At 40.2% G+C, this 782-nt stretch overlaps 1 protein-coding gene across 1 annotated transcript; it reads left to right on the top strand.

The window, feature by feature from the left end:
* Window positions 1-40: 40 nt before the first annotated feature.
* LOC103728255 (prolactin-inducible protein homolog) lies at window positions 41-551 on the top strand (the record flags this gene model as incomplete). The annotated part of the gene is made up of 2 exons (XM_008826337.1): window positions 41-152; window positions 440-551. Coding segments are annotated over 2 exons (224 nt in total), but the record flags the coding sequence as incomplete, so codon positions are not given.
* Window positions 552-782: the final 231 nt, after the last annotated feature.

The raw sequence follows: 782 nt of genomic DNA, 5'->3' as shown, positions 1-782 counted from the left end.
ATTTCTGAACTAAGAGGGCATCATCTCTCCCCACCAGATTAAAGCTTACCTGGAAAGCCAACCTGCAATAGAAGGTACCTTCAATTATGTGCAAAAGCGCTGCCTCTGTAATGATTATCCTGCAACCTTCATATGGGACTTTTCCACCAACAGTAAGTACAGATGTTGTCCAAGGAAAGAACTATCTTCCAGAGATTGAACACTAGAAACATTAACATGGACCCCGAACTTCCAGGTGGGAAAATGGGAAAGTGGATGGAGGGGAAGGCTGGGGGACACTGTCCGAGTTCTAAAAGTGAAGGAGGCTTTGCAAGAGAAAGGCTAAGAAGGGCTAGTGATTTACAAGTGATTTCAAGAAATTAAACCCTGAAGGCATGTTCTCAAGGGGTAGGGGATCTTTGAGGGTCTGAAAGGTGATTTTTGTCTACATTTCTTCTAGGTTCTGCAAGAATTAAAACAGTGGTTGACATTATTAAGGAAAATGGTATCTGCCCTCTAGATATTGCAGTAGTGCCCATCTCAGGAGACCGGTACTATTCTTCAAATGTCCTGTACATATATTAATAGAAAATCCTTGCGTGCCTTTCAACACCTATATAATTTTCTCTAAGAAAAACTGACTTGGTATCTGTTACAGACTATTAAATAAACTGCTCAGAAGCTCTTCCATGCATTGTTGTGTCTCTACCAAAATCCGTTCTCAAATCCTCTAGAATACCCTAAATTTCTACAAGTCTTTCAAAGAACCATCTCTGAGAATTTGTGAGTTTTCACTATTTGTT

The sequence above is a fragment of the Nannospalax galili genome, unplaced genomic scaffold (assembly GCF_000622305.1).
Source record: "Nannospalax galili isolate Female #2095 unplaced genomic scaffold, S.galili_v1.0 C48167119, whole genome shotgun sequence".
Taxonomy (NCBI): domain Eukaryota; kingdom Metazoa; phylum Chordata; class Mammalia; order Rodentia; family Spalacidae; genus Nannospalax; species Nannospalax galili.
Note: the sequence above shows the minus strand (reverse complement) of the source record. Positions and strands in the feature narration are given on the sequence as shown.